We start from the raw sequence: 1,656 nt of genomic DNA, 5'->3' as shown, positions 1-1,656 counted from the left end.
CTCCCACACACTGATATAGATATCTCACTGACTGTAATGAGGGAGAAGGAAAGAGAGTGAGGAGAGTGCTTGCGGAGTACATTGACCCTTACATGAAAGACAAGACTGTTCTTTTATTTTAATAAGGTTTTTTATTAATAACATTATTTATAAATGTGTACACAGTAAAAGGGAAAAAAATACCTTTGCTAGCTAAAAAAAAAAGGCTTAAAAAAAAAGTGATTCTCCATTTGTACAAAGTCTGGTGGAGTTAAAAATAAAAATGTTTACAGACTTCCTTTGACCAAAAAGTGCTGTGAAAAAAAAAGAAGCTCACTGCTTTACTGCTCCTCCTCATCCAGTGACCGCCTGAATGAATATGGAGGAGATTGTTGCTGTGGGGGTGTGTGGTACAGAGGGGTTTAATCTTGGTGTGGCCGTGTGTGGCCTTCGGGGTGGGTATGAGGGCACCTGGAAGTGTCCATATCCACTGTTGTTAGTATGAACTTGCATGAACTGGCTCATCAGGGAAAGGCCATTCTGTACAGTCACATTAATGTTGTCCATGGTGTTGTTCATACGATCCATGCTGGCTGCGCTGCGGCTGGTTGCTTCCTCCATTAAGTCCAACATCCGGCTTTTTAATCGCAGCTCTTCCTGCACCGCATGTTCAGCTGGAAGCTTCCTCTTCATGCGGTCACTTCTGTGGCCGTCCAGCCGTGCCTATAATAAACCAGAGAAAGTTTGAATTAATACACAATAGGACCATAGCCACCAGATAACAGAACACAAAAGGCATGTTGTGAAATAGCTCTCAATACATTTTACAAATAAAACAGCTCTAAATACTTTCTAATTTTACCAAGCTTAAACCGGTTCAGTTTTTCAGTGGAAGGTACTGCATCATAGTATATAGCAAGCCCTTTAAGATTGAAATCATGAACATACCTGGAGCAGATCCCTGCGATGACTCACAACCGCAGCAGTTGGCAGAGTTCCGTTGGATCTACTCGACTCTGGCAAATCCGTGGAATGCTCCAAACTCGGGGATGAACTTGGTCCGGGCGACGACTCTTCCATGTCGAACAAGTCCCCTTGTACCTGTTTTAGTTTCGCTGTAAGCTGGCCCTGTGAAATTGTGTTCTTCTCGTGAGGGAAATCTTTTTCAGTCGGGGTCCTCGGATATTGCGCCTGAAATAAGTCGGCTATCTCCGTATATTTAGGCTTGCAGGACTCCCAGTCTACATTATCCTGTATTTTTGTCGTCTTATACTCAAGTGTTACACTTAAAAGAAGTTCCACCTCGTCGTCGGACCACGAAAATAGCTCCTTTCTTGCGCGAATAACAGCCATCTTCGTTTGTTTGTTTTGTTTGTGCCTCACACACATCCGGGGGGGGATCTTATACTCGCTGCTTTTGGTGTATTTTGTGGCGGAAGTTACAGCGCCACTTACAGTCCCGCCATATGTACTACAGCTTTCGAGCGGTCTCGTGTGGAAGTACAGCGCCACTTACAGTCCCAGCATATGTACTACAGAGTTTCCAGCGGCCTCGTTTGAACAGACACGTTAAATGAAACAAATGCATGTGAACGGAAGACTTTTTTGAATACGAATACTGTGCATAAAACGCAAACGGCCTCGTGTGAGCGGGGCCTAAGAGTACTGATATGTCTA

General features: G+C 44.0%; 1 protein-coding gene across 1 annotated transcript; it reads right to left on the bottom strand.

Annotated features, from left to right (window-relative positions):
- Positions 1 to 333: 333 nt before the first annotated feature.
- On the bottom strand, positions 334 to 1,388 carry LOC117482795. The gene is made up of 2 exons (XM_034130977.1): positions 928 to 1,388; positions 334 to 702 (listed from the first exon to the last, which is right to left on the bottom strand). The coding sequence occupies exons 1-2, from the start codon at positions 1,366 to 1,368 to the stop codon at positions 334 to 336; spliced, it is 810 nt and encodes a 269-aa protein (XP_033986868.1). The 5' UTR covers positions 1,369 to 1,388.
- Between the last annotated feature and the right edge of the window lie 268 nt (positions 1,389 to 1,656).

This window comes from Trematomus bernacchii, unplaced genomic scaffold (assembly GCF_902827165.1).
Source record: "Trematomus bernacchii unplaced genomic scaffold, fTreBer1.1, whole genome shotgun sequence".
Classification (NCBI taxonomy): domain Eukaryota; kingdom Metazoa; phylum Chordata; class Actinopteri; order Perciformes; family Nototheniidae; genus Trematomus; species Trematomus bernacchii.
The sequence above is the reverse complement of the archived record's forward strand: the minus strand, read 5'-3'. Positions and strand labels throughout refer to the sequence as shown.